This window comes from Patagioenas fasciata, chromosome 1 (assembly GCF_037038585.1).
Source record: "Patagioenas fasciata isolate bPatFas1 chromosome 1, bPatFas1.hap1, whole genome shotgun sequence".
Taxonomy (NCBI): Eukaryota; Metazoa; Chordata; class Aves; order Columbiformes; family Columbidae; genus Patagioenas; species Patagioenas fasciata.
In genome coordinates, this window is record NC_092520.1 from 66673467 (window position 1) to 66687855 (window position 14389).

The 14389-nt window shown below is 39.4% G+C and overlaps 1 protein-coding gene across 2 annotated transcripts in view; it reads right to left on the bottom strand.

The window, feature by feature from the left end:
* The window catches only part of NCK2 (NCK adaptor protein 2), an 86822-nt gene that overhangs the window by 29706 nt on the left and 42727 nt on the right, over positions 1-14389 (bottom strand). For both annotated transcript variants that reach the window (XM_065829543.2, XM_071807914.1), the window contains one exon: positions 2973-3214. In XM_065829543.2, the coding sequence (XP_065685615.1) occupies positions 2973-3198 (226 nt within the window). In that variant the 5' untranslated portion in view covers positions 3199-3214. The remainder of the gene's footprint in view (positions 1-2972; positions 3215-14389) is intronic.

Genomic DNA, 14389 nt, shown 5'->3' on the forward strand with positions numbered 1-14389 from the left:
TTAGATGATGCATCTTAACAGTCAACTACCGGGACTATTAATTAAATAGTAATAGCTGTTATGGAGTCTGCCACAATTTGAACTATGGCGGGCAATTCTCATATTTATTGAATATCGGGAAGTAAATATAAATCAGCCACTGGTAATGACTGTGGATAACCAGAAGAACAGCAGATAGCTACGGGCAGTCACACAGACAACACACTCCATCATTTGTGCAATAACAATGCTTTCAGATGAAATGTGTTGGAACACAGGGAAATGTAATTGATTAAGGAAGAGGCAGGGAAAAGTGCATCTCCGTGAGAGCAACCATTTGCCGGAGCATCACAAGTAAGAAAGTTGGGTCCAGGTATGTCAGAGGGTCCCTCTCTTTGAATCTCTCTATATTTGTCACGGGAAGCACTGGAGAAACTGCTGTTTCTCTGATGACATCTCACAAGACTTATGGTTGATATTTGACAGATTGATTATTAAGAGACTTTTTTTTTTTTTTTAAAGGATACTACCCAATATTTTTGTAATAGTTTCAAGTTCAAAGTTGGAAATGGATTTGGTTTAAGGATGAATACTCATGACTGCCTGTGCTGGGTTAGCGGGTATTTTAATGTGAATTTTCTTGTGATCTTTGGAGAGGCATGTTTGATGAGACACTAGAAATATTTCTACAAAGAGAACTTAAGAACTTGTTTCACTGGGCGCAGCACAACTTTCAAAAGCTGTTTCACTAGATCAAGCAACAGCCTTGCAATTTGCAAGCCTTTGTTTAGGAAAAAAAAGGTGCATTCTTGATGGCTGCTCAGAACAAAGGATCCTTTAAGGAAGGACACATGCTCTCCTTGTTCTGAATGGGAAACTACTGTACAACAAGACAACCAAGGCTTAAAGACTACAGTTTAGTTGAGGACTCAATTCTGTGATTCTGTGACTCTGATTCAGGAAAAGTAAAAAGAAAATCGTACAGATACACGGTGCACAGCAGACACATTGTGCTAAGCAGTTCACAGCCCTTAAACTATTTTTAAAAAAAGCTTACTCTTAAGCACCAACTTTTGGGGGGGGGGCATGTTATGAATATCTTGAGCTAATCTGTGGGTTAGGTATGGCTTAGGCAGTTTTTTACTGTCAGAGGATGTATGAGCATCAAAGAGTACGGGAGGTGCTCTGCACTCCAGGCTTAGCAGGTACGTGTGGTCACTGCAAAAGCAAAAGCCAGGCTGCATCACAAGGTATTTTCTGCTTCAGCTGAACAAACAACACAGAGAAAACTATTAGAAAAGGTTACAGGGGAATCAGAAGATTGTTGTAACGGTCCTTCAGAACTTAAAAACCCGCGTATATGCACGCAAAGGGCTGAGGTTTGGAAGATGCGACACAAGCGAAGGCTCAGTCATGAAACCAAGCTTTGTTCTCACACCGTTTTGTCGGTTGTCACCACAGTGAAGTGAAGCACCCGGCAGCACCCAGCTTTGTTAAGATCAAGGAGGTAAACATGTATATATGCTAGGACACATCTCTATTCCTTCACTTAAACACATTTCTGTTGGATATAAATAAAAAGTGTTTGCTTACGTCAAGTAAACACTGTCCACATTTTACACAAACACTTGATACATTATCACAACAGAAACACAATCCTTTCATAAAGCAGCTTTTAAACAAAACATTATGTATTTTAGACAACATTAAATCCAGATAAAAGGAGCTTAAAGTCACAGCTGGAATTTTGATTTTAACTGGTTAATTGATGTTGGAGCTTATTCTTTACACAAATCTTTGAAAACGCATAATCACATTTGCTGACACTGTAATGACTATTAGAAGAGGATCTTTGCAAAGGCCTATGGCTTTATATATGACCATGGTAAATCTTGTGATAACCTCGTTCGCCTCCCACCCATCCTGTAGCTCTCAGTTTCTGTGTACTTTCTGGCAGCTCAGCAATGGAGGACAGTAACAAAGAAGTGACCAAGACACCTAAACCGTTACATACAACACCAGCACAGGACACCAGTGATAAACCTACACAAGCTATTGCCAAGTTATTTTTAAATGCAGATTTTTGCTTTCTAAAAAATCCAATCCCAAAAATCTATTTTTTCTGTTGAAGATACAGTTATTTCTACAGCAAAATGCAACAGACTACGTTTTCCTTATTTAAGGCTTCACAGGCAAAACCACAAGCAAAAAGTAGCCTAAAACACCCCTTTGTGCATATCAGTTTCTGTTTTATTCATCACACCCTGGCCTCTATATGTAAAATGATCACTTACTGTGATGTTTAACCTTTTCTAGCTATATGCAATGCCTTTTATATTTTAGTAATTTAATCAGTCATTAAAAATCATTGCAAAAATAAAGAAAAAAAAAATCATTTCACCTGACTTCATTTTTCTAAAATACACCCCAAATTTTTCAAAGGTATGTTATTTTATATGTGTGATACACTGATGTGAAGAATTTACATGCAAGTATAAAACAGAGTACATTACTAAGAACCTGGAAGCAGAAGGAACACCTCAGACCACAGCAACCTAATCCCTGACATTGCACACAGCCACATCACATAATCCCATTCTTAACATGATTTAGCTTTGCTATGATAGCTATGCTGAACAATCCAGTTTACATCCTTCTGTTTCTCAGTAAGAAAACTTGGCATGTGAGGAGAGGATTCAGTAGTTGGTATCTCAAGGAAAACATAGTTCTTCAGCCACTGAATAAACACAACCTCTGACAAACTGGAACAAAAGTAACATCTTATTCTCTTGCACGTGATGCAAGAAAACCTGTTAGATGATTATTCCCCTTGCCTCTACTCTCTCATTCCCTCCATCATCCACCATGTCAACTCAAAATCAGGATTAAGAAAATTCAAACAAGTACATTAAAAAATATTTATATGCACATTACATTCCCAATCTGAAACACATGAAGTCTGCTAAACTTCTTCAAAATATCAAAAGACTTACCCAATGTGTCTTTTAGATTCTTAACCAGAGAACCTTTCTTCAAGCTGTTTTTTCGTTCCACATAATTTGATGGCACGTATCCCGTTTTGTTGGCTGCGTTTCTTACCCTCCACCATGTCTTGGAATCATCTAGTAGCCAAAGACGCTCATTTTTCTTGATGTCAAGTTCTTGGTCCTGCTGTGCAGTGTAATCCCACTTTGCAATAACAATAACTTCTTCTGTCATCTTTCATGGAGTCTTTCTACAAAATATTAAAACATGTTCATCAGTAAATTATATCACGTAATTCTTAATTTTTTTGTGTGTTCTTCTGAAATTATCAAGAAAAGCATAGGGAAAAATGAGAAAGCCATACAGAGAAAAACTGCATAGGCTGGAACTCCTCTTTTAAAGATAAAGCCATATTGACCTTTCTTGCTTTTCTGCCATTAAAATAAGACAACACCTTGACAGTAAATTCTAGTCATGATGTATTAGTTTGCTTCCTTTGAATATATACCAAACATTATTCAGATATATGTTAACAAAGGCTAATTTATAAAACTCACTTAGTTTTTGCATATAGCATCATAAAACTTGGCAATAAAAGTTCTGATCTGAGGAAAAAAAAATAGCAGCATTCCAAAAATATATTTTCCTTCTGCCCTAGTTCCTCATACTAACGTATTATTTATAAGTTTTCTGCATTTAAGCAAAGTTATCTGTCCTTCTTTTAGTAAGAAGTTAAAAATACCTCAAGAGGTAATGGAACCCAGCAGGGAAATCTGCCAACAAGAAGAGGATACAATCTTTAGTAAGCCTTTGTTCACCATGTTTTGCAGAAGTAGCACAGACTGCATTTTAGGAGAAGCCTTTGGACCTGCCTTTGCTCCAGGAAGATTCCAGCTCACCTCAGCCCTACGCTGGGCAGGAGTCAGTGGGGTAGAGAAGAGAACCCGCTGCACTTCCCTCCCTCCTCTGTATTTCATTTCTTCCCTACCCCAAACCTACCCAGAGTTCTGTTAAGAATGAATGAGCTGTCTTTTTTTACTTACCTGTAACAAGAACTATCTTTTCCAAAGCCATTTGTCAGCTGCATAAAGGCAGCTGCATGCCTCCACGGTTTCCTACGCACCCCAGTAATTACCAGGAACAATGTGAGGGAGCACAATAGCGTGCAAGGAAAAGTCCCATTTCAGTATCAGTGACATTCAAACATATTATAATGCCAACCAAAACATGTTGATTTTGTCCTCTAAGTTCTTTGTAGAAATTTCTAAGAAGTTACTTAAAATTTTCTAATCACTACTTGGGGTTTTTTGGGGGAGCAAAGTGGGGGGATGATGGGAGAAAGTGGGAGGTGAGAATATATTTCAAAATCAATGTAGCAGATTATTTTTTTGAAAAAGTAAAAGCAGATTAGTAGAAACTTCCCAGAGTACTTCAAACTGTTAATGTCCAAGGATCTTTTTATTTCCCTCTGTTGCCTAGTTCTTAGCACTCCACAACCCTATAAACTCTGATACCTAACATTTTATGTGACTGAAATTTAATTAAAGAAAGACCTGAAACCTCATTCAGAAACTCTGTTCAGCATGTAAGTTGTATCACCTGTATTCAGAAAGGCTTCCTTCTGCAGTCGCTAAACACACACACACACGCTTCTCCCTATAGCTACAGTACAAGCTGTGAAAACTACATACTAGGTATCCCAGCAGCTTACTCTTTCAAGGAAAAAGGAGTATTTTCCTTATTTATAGTTAACCTATAATCAGAAGACATAATAGTGGACTCTATTATAATTTAATAGTCTCCTCTTACCATTTTTGTTTGCAGGAGAACACCATATAGTGTTGAACTATGGTTGCTAAATTATTTTGACAGCAAAGCACCAGTGTCACCCCTCATGGACACCCGGTATGACACTGACATGATGGCCAAAGCAGGACATTTCTGAAAATCTGAAGCTGAAATCGACAGGCTGAAGTTCTTATTTTCCAATTAGAAAACACAGAGGAAAGTACAACAATTAAAATATTATTCAAGTGGGAGTCTTCATAGCTGAGAGCCCCAAGATGAATTCAAAACAAGTTATGATATTTCAAGTAATTGAAATACAGTTCAAACGGGCTGTGATTCAGGCTGGTAAAATTGCCGATTTTACAAGAAATAAGTCACTATACCCTTCAACTTTTTTTTCTTTCCCTAAAATAATAATCCAGTCTGACACTGACAATGACATACGAGAGCCTGAGCTTTGGACCCGTAGTCTCCAATAAACTGCCCTGGTTTCTGACTCATAAAACAGACGGACAGCCCACAGGTCAATAAGCTGATGTAGCCACACAGAATCTGCAATCAAGCATGTTCTGGAGGCCAGCATTGTCAATATAATCTCTCTCTCCAATTTAGATCAGTTTATTTTATCTCAGCAATTGTAAAATGGTCAATTCATACTATTCCTGGAGATATGGAGAACGTGAAGAAATAGGACATCACCAATGCAGTTGGCTGATGTTGCCACCACAGAGGCAGTCAAAATGCATCATATAATTGCAGCAAAACATTTGTCTATTTAAAGCTGTATGAATGTATACAAGTGTGTGGAGTCTGTGCTGGTTTTTTAGGTCGTTGTTTTTTTGGTTTGTTTTTTTAACACGGGGAACTAGTACAAAAGTTCTTAAAATTACTGTCTTCTGGTTACATCATTAGGCTGGTTCCATCAAGGACAATAAGGTTCTTCCTGTGACATTTGCAGAGCTAAGCTTTCCTTGTATGTGAATAAAGACACATTTGCTCCCCAGGAGAGGGGCTGTAGATTTAATCATTTTAAAATGTTTCTGCAAGACAGCTGTGTGCCAAACAAAAGATTAGAAGAATACAGCATAACTACATTTGGGAAAAACATAAGTAAAAAATAATACAGCCTTCCAAAGCATCTGAGTGCCCCATAAAAACTTGACATGCACCCAAAACATTTAATTTCTTTAGTATACTGCTTATCGACTGCACAACAAAAGATACCAGAGTCCCCATAGGTTCTAGTATTAACATGAGACTCCTTCACATCAAGAAAATAAAAATCCATTTCCATTACTGCTGAGAGTGTACAACCTTCTGGAACATTCCTCTTCAAACAGCTCTAAAGTCCTAGCACTGAAACACAGTCTTGTTCTCATACCCGATACGATAACATCCCCCACTTCAAAAAGCATCAGTGAAAAGCTCCGAAATACCTATGCAAGGAACTCGAAATGAAATGCAACACAAGCCACTTCCCAGTACAAGATTGTTTCACTTTAAAAAGTATATAGATGGCCTTGGTTTTTAGTTTACTGTATCAAGTGGTCATTTTCTTTACTTTTATGGCAATCCAACTTCCAACTGCAGTTTTTAAAAGAAAACCACCAACACCAAATTCCAAACAAAACAAAGACACCACACTAAATATGCAAACAAACAAAACTCCACAACCTAGACCTTCAAAAGGTAATTCTTATATTAACTATGTGACACTCCCAACCCCTTTCAGGCTTGCATTTCCTTCATTGCCAGCAATGGTAAATATCAAACTATATATAAGTGTTAGAGAGATCTCATTTTCTTTTACCAGGCCTAGATTTCCCCCTCGCCTCCCATGTAGGGCTAATGTGTTTCTTCCATAATGATAAATAAGAGAGGATCAAACCCAGCAGGCCCTCTGGACTGGAATCTTCTCCTATAGATTTGACACAAGTCAACACTCCCACTAGTTTAATGCCCTGGCTAAACAGGCAGAAAAGCAGCATCTTTTCTTGCCTTCAGAAGGAAGCCTCAGGGTCACATCAGAGATGTGGTTAGTTAGGACAATGCAAACAGGAGGTATGGTTGAGCTTTAAAGATGCAGTGAGAAAAGAAGCAGTTGGTCTCTCCGTTCACAATTTATTTTGCAAAAAAAAAGTAACTGAAAAATGACTGACAGTAATGCTTGAGATTTAATCCCTCACCAAGGGAACAAGTAAAAATTCTATTAATAGGAAGTGACAATTGACATAACAGACTGTTCTGGAATTGGATGTCCTCCTAAGACACTCTGAAAGAAAGGTATTAAATTGTTACAGAGGCTTTTACATGACACTGATGTGCATAAAACACATAATTGCTACACGGTATTACATAAGACATAATTACTACACAATATTTAGTTAATTGTCTTGGAAGAAGGAGAAGTTAACTGATGAGATATCACAGTTTCCTCTAAGATTTAAAGGCTGAAGAACTTTTCCTTCTCCTGCCCCCAAACTCCAAAAATCAAAATGGGTTTAGACCCCCTGCAGCACATGTTGCTGATGGGCCAGCTGTCTGGTGTCCACTGGGTTAATCTTTCATAAGCTATGGAAATAGGCAATATTTGGTTCTCTAAGGTAACACAGCTGTGGAAAATAAAAAAAAAAGGACTTCCTTTCCATCAAGGTCTCTTTCCTAGTAAGCAGATGTGCTTACTATATTCTGTAATTAATAAAATAACTTGCATTGGATAACTTCATCTGAAGTACACTCTAAGTTAGGGATTGGAAGGGACCTTGAAAGACCATTTAGTCCAAACCCCCTGGTGGTGGGAGTCCCCTTGCTGGGGAATCTTTGTTTTCACTTAGAGTTATTTTCTTTATTGCCTCTGTGGGTGTGTGGTTAGTTATTTGTTTTAAATTGGCCTAGATGAACAGCTTCGACATGTAGAAAGATTTCAAAAGAGTGCATCTCTATATTTGAGATTGTTTCACTTGGTTCTTGGGGATTAGTAAAGCACCAAACTCAAAGACAGAACTCAGAAGGTAATAAAAAGAACAGAAATGTGAATTCAAATGAAAAACTAACAAGAATACACCTTTTGGACATACTTTTAGCTATTTCCAGTAGTAAAATAGTATTTTTGACACTTTAAGTATGTATGTTTGAAAAAACAAAAAAATATAATCTATTTCATGCAAAGGCCCACGTTACCTAAACCAAGAAAAAAATCCTATTTCTAATGTTGCTACAAGAGTATCTCAAAATGCAATGGTATAAAATGAGAAAAGAAGTTGACCCGGAGTAGAGCAAATGGTAGCCCTTTGTTAAAATCAGTAAAACCCTTCCCAAGCTTTGTTAGATGGGCTATTTGCTGATGCTCAGACAAATGGATATAGATCACATAAAGGCTATCTCCTCTTAACTGCTTCTGCCGTTTAACACTTCAATACTGCATATAATGTGTGTCAATCCACCCCAAGGGACACATTTCTTCAAAAAGAGGTCACTGCACCAAAAATTATTGTGAGAATACTCCCTCCTCTTTTAAAGAAAGTTAACTAAATAGCTGTTATTGACCAAACATTCATCATGTAGCTATGCAGTTCTGAGGTGTCAAACTGACACCTGAGTAGAAAAAAAAAAACCACCTATTTGGGCTGCCTAAAATTGCTGACTGTTTTAACACAAGCTTTACAATTAATTTGGGGTATTTCGCCATTAGGACTCATTAGGATGCATTGACTACTGAACTAAAAGTGATAGCTGAGTAAATGCGAGTGATTATTATCTAATTTACTTTGAAGTGCAAACTGAAGACACAGTCACAATCAATAGAAGCCGCTGTGGGTGCTTCAGGAGGGCCAGTTTTCCAAAGCTGAAAAGCAATGATGAGTGGAAGCTGTAAAGAATGAATGTGAACGAAGATGTAAATAAATGGATCCACTGGGAAGGAAGAATGTTTTACTACATTTCCCAAGTACTCTCACAATTTAACATTTATGAAAGAAGTATTGCATGGTTAAAAGAATATCCTGTTTACAAAGTGAGGTAAAAAGCTCTAGAGTATTTCCGTGTCATCTCTCTCTAGTCTTTTATTTGAAAAGGAAAAACTGATACCAACAAGCTCAAGTCAGGAAATGCAAACTGAAGGTATCAAAAGAAGTGCAGTTCGTCTTACTGAAAACTATTAAAAGTTATTAAACTGCGTCTGGAATAAATTAAATATTAGCAATAGAATAAGTACAGAATTATACAGAAGATTAAGTTTTCTGCACGTGATGCAATAAAAAGTGTTTAATACATATTTCTACACTATGGGCTTATTTTACAGTGACTACCATTTTCTTCTCTGTCATTCACTAGTGTATAAAAATAATAAGAAAAACTAAACACTTTTAATCTTCAAATGCACCCCAAGATAGCAGAACCATCCACAAAGCTTCTACAGTTTTAGTGTCAACTCTGAGGGAAATTTGGAGCAATTCAGTAATTCTGGAGAGTTACAGTTGTGCCACTAATTTGAAAGCATAAACTGGACATCGTTGGTAACACCACCAAGTAGTCAGACGAACTATAATCCTAAAGAAAAAATAAAGAGACAAAGAACTCCCCCCAAAAAACCTCACACACCATCTGAGCAGATTATGGATGTGCAATTAGTACTTATTTAAATGGTTCTAGGGAAGATAGGCATGAACAAACTATTATTTTTTTTCCTGTACGTTTTTCAGTCCATTTCAGCTCCCGATTTCAGTTTACCCAGCTGCCAGGGAGGCCCAGCCGCAGGGTTGACTTCAAAGGCTGGCTCTGCAGACACCAAGAGCCTTCCTGGCAGGTCCCGAGACATTTGTTCTTAGGTGCAAAAGTACTCTGTTTCCTTATGAGTCACTTAAGAAAAACAAAACAATAATTAAAGATAAAACTGTGAGGGCGATACAGCCCGGGGGAACGGTTAATCACATCAGAGATGCTGGGGCCTGTGCTGCAGGCAGCAATGCCCTGCCATGGCCTACTTCTATGGGCACCGCAAGTGGGGATGGTTTTTAGATGACAGTTCTTGTTAAAATATTAAGCAGGCAGGATGGGACCAGAACTGATATAAAACCCACTGCATAATATCATCATCAATGACAGAGACATTGTGATCAAGCGCACCCTCAGCAAGTTCACGGATGACACCAAGCTGAGTGATGTGGCTGACACACCTGAGGGATGGGACGCCATCCAGAGGGACCTGGACAAGCTCGAGAAGTGGGCTCATGAGGTTCACACGGGCAAGTGCAAGGTCCTGCACCTGGGTCAGGGCAACCCCTGGTATCAATACAGGCTGAGGGATGAAGGAATTGAGAGCAGCCCTGTGGAGAATGACTTGAGGGTACTGGGGGATAAAAAGCTGGACAGGAGCCAGCAACGTGTGTTTGCAGCCCAGAAGGCAAATCGTATCTTGGGCTGCATCAAAAGCAGTCTGACCAGCAGGTCAAGGGAGGTGATTCTGCCCCTCTGCTCTGATCTGGTGAGACCCTACCTGGAGTTCTGCATCCAGCTCTTGCGCCCTCAGTACAGGAAAGACATGGACCTGTTGGAGAGGGACCAGAGGATGGACATCAACCGGCAGGGAACACCTCTCCTACGAGGACAGGCTGAGTTGGGGTTGTTCAGCCTGGAGAAGAGAAAGCTCCAGGGAGAACTTACTGTGGCCTTTCAGTACTTAAAAGGTGCCTGTAAGAAAGATGGGGACAGACTTTTTAGCAGGGCCTGTTATGACAGGACAAGGGGTAATAGTTTTAAACTAGAAGAGGGGAGATACAGGTTAGACACGAGGAAGAAATTTTTTACACTGAGGGTGGTGAAACACTGTCCCAGGTTGCCCAGAGAGGTGGGAGATGCCCCATCCCTGGAGACATTCCAGGCCAGGCTGGACAAGGCTCTGAGCAACCTGATCTAGTTGCAGATGTCCCTGCTCATTGCAGGGGGTTGGACTAGATGACCTTCGAAGGCCCCTTCCAACCCATACTACTCTATGATATCTTCAAAAAGAGTGAAGGATCAGTCTCAATCAAGTAGTAATTTAGAACTGGACTAGCTAAGGCACTTCCCCTTGCTGCTAGCCAAGAGCCTGCCCCCACACAGCTCAAGCCCTCTTCCCCTCTCTGTCACCTACCATTATTTCAGGAACAAGGCTGGGAGGTGTGGCGTTTTGTTTCTTCAACCGGATGCCTGACAGCCTCTAAGCAATGTTTGCCCCACAACATATCTGATACCCCAATCTCTAATACAACTGCAGCTACACTCCAGCACCTTGTGTCTTGCGTTACAGAACAACTGCAAACAGGAAACCTCAAGACTAGTTTAGTGGTAACGAATTTCTGCATAGCTATGATAGAGCACAAAAGTTAAGCTTGTTTTTTTGTCTTACGAGTGGCTTAGAAGTCTTTTTAAAAGACATACAGAGAATACAGATTAGAAACACCCAGAAATACATCCTTCCTCCTAAGGAGTCAGTATAGCATTTTACATTCAACAAAAAACTCACTTTACATACATTTAATATAATAGCATATAAAAGCATGTTTGTAAACAAATTTCCCACTCAACTTTTTCATGAAGCCTATCACATGAACCAGTCTGTCCAGATGAAATAAGCAGGGACTGCTTCCACCGATCTTTTAAAATATGAACTCGCCACTTAAGGAAAAGGAATAGTTTTAATCACAGAGCGTGCATCCCCTCAGCAAGACCTACCTATGTTTTGCATGCAGCCCAGAGCCTTAGCAAATGACCATTTCTGACAGCTGTGGGTAACAACAAGGTCCTTTCCAGCTCCCCAAGCCCACTCCAGCAGCAAGGTGCAGCACCAGTGTTGACCAGGCAGGAGCAGCAGGGATGCCCTGGGAGGCAGAGACTGACAAGCACAACAAACACAGTGAGGGCATCTCCCCAGCTCATGTCTTTCCTCCTTTCTTGAGAGCTACAATCACCTCACAGTAACGGCTGCCCATTATTCACACTGATAGAGCTTCATAATTTGAGGCACACAGTCTCACAGAAGGTTGAAGTTGCAAGAAAAGGACACTGCTGTCACAACAGTAAGGCGCTGGAAAATATTATTAGATGAGAAAAAAACTGCTAACATTTACTAATATTTGAGGAAGCAGCAGATAGATCCTCTAGCCTGCTACATCTCTAGTGCTACAAAGTCAGCCGGGCTGTAACAAGGTAGGTTACTGCAGCACTAAAAGAATATAAACCTCAGTTCTGGTCTTCCATTAATTCATGTAATACCATCCTAATTTTATACAATGTTCACTCTGTTTCGTGTTGTGACCTTCATAGAAGCTAACCTTCCCAATTTTTTTTTTTTGTTTGTTTTTAATTTCATTTCATTAGTAACACTGCTATGCCACAAAATTTCCTGGTCCGGGGCAGTTCAAAATACAAATGCTTAACCATTGTGACAGTCTTTAAAACACATAACACTAAGTACTATCTTTCCTATTTATGCGATAAGCACTCTGCTGTTTCGGGAGGCTAAATTTTTTAAAAATCATTTGATGTCTCACTTAAGAAGAAAAGGACATTTCTATACGATTTCTGGAATGGCATGCCTATTACAGGGTAGGCAGCATCCATTTTTAGCTTCTGACAGATGATTTCAATTTAAAATTATATTTCAAAGGACAAAAAGCTGGTATTTTACAGGAACAAGCTGGTATTATATTAACATACGTTAAAATTTAGCAGTACTAGTTAGGAGCCTTATAACTTACCTATGCGTAAAAGATAGATAATGAGTACAGAAATTAAGAGAGAAAACACTCTAATAGGTCTATTGAGTATGGTCACCAACACATAGGGCAAAGGCCTTATAATAGTAATTTGGCTCAAGTCTTTCCATAAACATGGGATGATTATTAAGAAATCAGGTAAGGACAACCTTAAGGGATTAAAAAAAAAAAGCTTGTGGGGAGGGGATGACGACACCAAGGGGAGAGTACGTTTTAAGAAATTTGCATTTTTATTTCATTTGGAAAGCAGGACAAAGATTAACATACAGTACTGGCACCCTCCTAGAGACCAGACAAACAGCACTAAAAGAAGATTTTTGTAGTTAGGTGATTTTATTAGTGCTTCATCCCACCCAGATGATATTTATGGAAGAAGGTATTTCCCCATACCTTGAAGACCATACAAAATTGCATCTTTTCATGCCCTCACATGAGAAAATAGAAGAAGTGTGAATTATTAAGTTATCATCACTGGTTTTAGTCTGTTGAAAGAGGAAGAAAAAATAATGTCTGAATATAGAGTAACTCAAACCACAGAGAGTCAGCAAGCATCCCTTCCTACCAACTCCTTCTTCCAGCCTTCAACCCCACAGGCTCATGCCCACTTGCCCTCAACCTCCAGCTCCAGCAGTAGGCAAGGCTCAGGCAGAGCTCAGGGCAGCAGCTGCAGGTTCTCCTTCTGCCTTCCCCAGTAGCCTACGCAGATGCAACTACTGCAGATGACCCAACCTCCAGTGACTTTTTTCCACTATTAGGTGAAAAAGCTGCTTCTTGCTTTATTTTGAAGGCACTGCCATGAAGAGCGATGGTTTTCTGCATTCTAGACAGCAGTGGTGAAACCCAGACTGTGCTGAGAGGACACCTTCAGCCCCTTCATTTGGCTGCAAACGGCATGAGACAAAACAAGGAGGCAGCTTTTTTGGCTTACGCCTCTTGGCTGCAGAGTAAACACAACAGAACCCCAAAGGCTGTCTCACGTTTAGATAAATACACTAAGAGGGTCAGAAATGAGCATTGGCTTACCTTTTCCTGATTTCCTTTAAAAGCAATTTCAGAGAAGCCATGCAGCTAATAAACAACTCAACTGCACGAAAGGAAACTTTTGGGAAGAGACCTCAGCTTGCCCCTAAAACAACAGCAATGATTAATGGCCATGTCTCCACATTGGTTTATAGGTGTTTCTACTAAGTCAGAGAAAGGGATAAGCTTAATGGTTTTTGGTGGTGTTCTGGACTGTTATCTCTCCCTTCCTCCCAGCAGACAACATTTATGCTTACCTATACATTTGGAAATAGATGAAAACAAAAAAACAACACCAAGACAGAAGAGAGGGGAAAGCCCAGGAAGAATACAACGTACATTAGGTGTCTAGACAAGACAAAATTACAAATCACTTTACACCTTCCAACCTCTCCACAGTCCCTTGCAAAAAGGAGGTAGGAGGGAGCCAAGCACACAAGATCCTATTAAAAAACAAAACCACAGGCACTCTACTGAGAGGACATTTAGGTAGTATTGTCTATATGACAGACCGGTGAAACATACTCTGCAGAAGAACAAATTAAGTGTACTGCTGTTCATGCACTTTCATCCTGCTTTCCTTCCCACCTTGAAATTAAAACAACCCAGCCACTCAGGATATGGTGAACACCACAAAATTTTATGAAGAAGATATCCTTGAATTACTTTCAAGATTTAAAATAAGAAAAAAAAGGAAAAAGAAGTGTTTGAATTATTTGCTTCCAATGCTGCTTCATTTCCCTTAGCTCAAACATTCAGTGGTCTGCAGGAATTACACTTCACTGAAGTGTTAGAACATTTATGTATTGTATAAACAAAGAACAGTCCCTTAGACATAAGAAGTTTAACCTTGATCTCGCACA